This window comes from Empidonax traillii, unplaced genomic scaffold (assembly GCF_003031625.1).
Source record: "Empidonax traillii isolate 1590-97213 ecotype Southwest subspecies unplaced genomic scaffold, ASM303162v1 scaffold2014:size53829, whole genome shotgun sequence".
NCBI lineage: Eukaryota > Metazoa > Chordata > Aves > Passeriformes > Tyrannidae > Empidonax > Empidonax traillii.
Window position 1 is genome coordinate 41591 of NW_020957207.1, and position 1074 is coordinate 42664.

At 72.1% G+C, this 1074-nt stretch overlaps 1 protein-coding gene across 1 annotated transcript in view; it reads left to right on the forward strand.

Annotated features, from left to right (window-relative positions):
• The window catches only part of LOC114071420 (protein Smaug homolog 2-like), a 13423-nt gene that overhangs the window by 3357 nt on the left and 8992 nt on the right, over positions 1 to 1074 (forward strand). The window contains exons 2-3 of the mRNA XM_027909249.1: positions 5 to 151; positions 608 to 1030. Of these exons, the coding sequence (XP_027765050.1) occupies positions 5 to 151; positions 608 to 1030 (570 nt within the window). The remainder of the gene's footprint in view (positions 1 to 4; positions 152 to 607; positions 1031 to 1074) is intronic.

Below are 1074 nucleotides of genomic sequence, written 5' to 3' on the forward strand. Positions count from 1 at the left end.
GGCTGGAGTGAGTGCGAGCAGACGGTGGCTCTGCTGGCGCTGCTCAAACGGGTCACGAGGACGCAGGCCCGGTTCCTGCAGCTCTGCCTCGAGCACTCCCTGCAGGACTGCCCCGACATCCACCGGCGCGAGGCCGAGGCCAACAGTGCCGGTGAGGGGCTGGGGGGGTCACTGGGGGAGTCGCCGAGATGTTTACAGAGGGGTTATGGGGTTACTGAGGGGGTTATGGGGCTGGAGAGGCACAGGCGGAGCCTGCGTGTCCCTGTCTTCTGTCCCTGGAGTTCTCTGAGGAGCCCCCTGACCCTGTGCCCATGGACCTGTCCCCCTGGGCCCAGCTGTCACCTCGCAGTGGCCCCAGGAGCCTGTGGTGACCCTGTCCCTGTCCCCAGCTGCCATCTCAAAGTGGCCCCAGGAGCCTGTGGCGACCCTCTCCCCCCGTGTGTCCCCAGCTGCCACCTCGCAGTGGCCCCAGGAGCCTGAGGTGGCCCCAGGAGCCCGTGGTGACCCTGTCCCCCCGTGTGTCCCCAGCTGCCACCTCGCAGTGGCCCCAGGAGCCCGTGGTGGCCCCAGGAGCCCGTGGTGACTCTGTCCCCCCGTGTGTCCCCAGCTGCCATCTCGCAGTGGCCGCAGGAGCCGGCTGAGGCCGCCGTGTCCCTGCTGCTGTCCCACCTGCCGCTGCTGCAGCCCGGCAATGCGGCGGCCAAGGCCGAGTACATGAAGCGGCTGCAGAAGGTGCTGGCGGAGGCCATCGAGAGCAACCGCTGCGTGGAGGAGAGCCGGCAGCTGCTGTCCTACGCGCTCATCCACCCCGCCACCACGGCCGATGACCGCAGCGCGCTGGCCCTGTGGCTCGGACACCTGGAGGAGCGCCTGGCCCCCGGCGCCGCCCCCTCCCCGCGCCGCCCCCCTGCCCACGAGTGGCCCCCCGAGCATCCCCCCGAGCCGGGCGGGGCCTGGGCAGAGCCCCCCGGGGGCGGCGCGGCCCCTCCCCGTGAGAACGGGCACCCGGCGTACCACGGGGCGGGGGGAGGTAATTGGGGGGTAGGGGTGGAGGGGCTGGGGGTGACGGGGAGG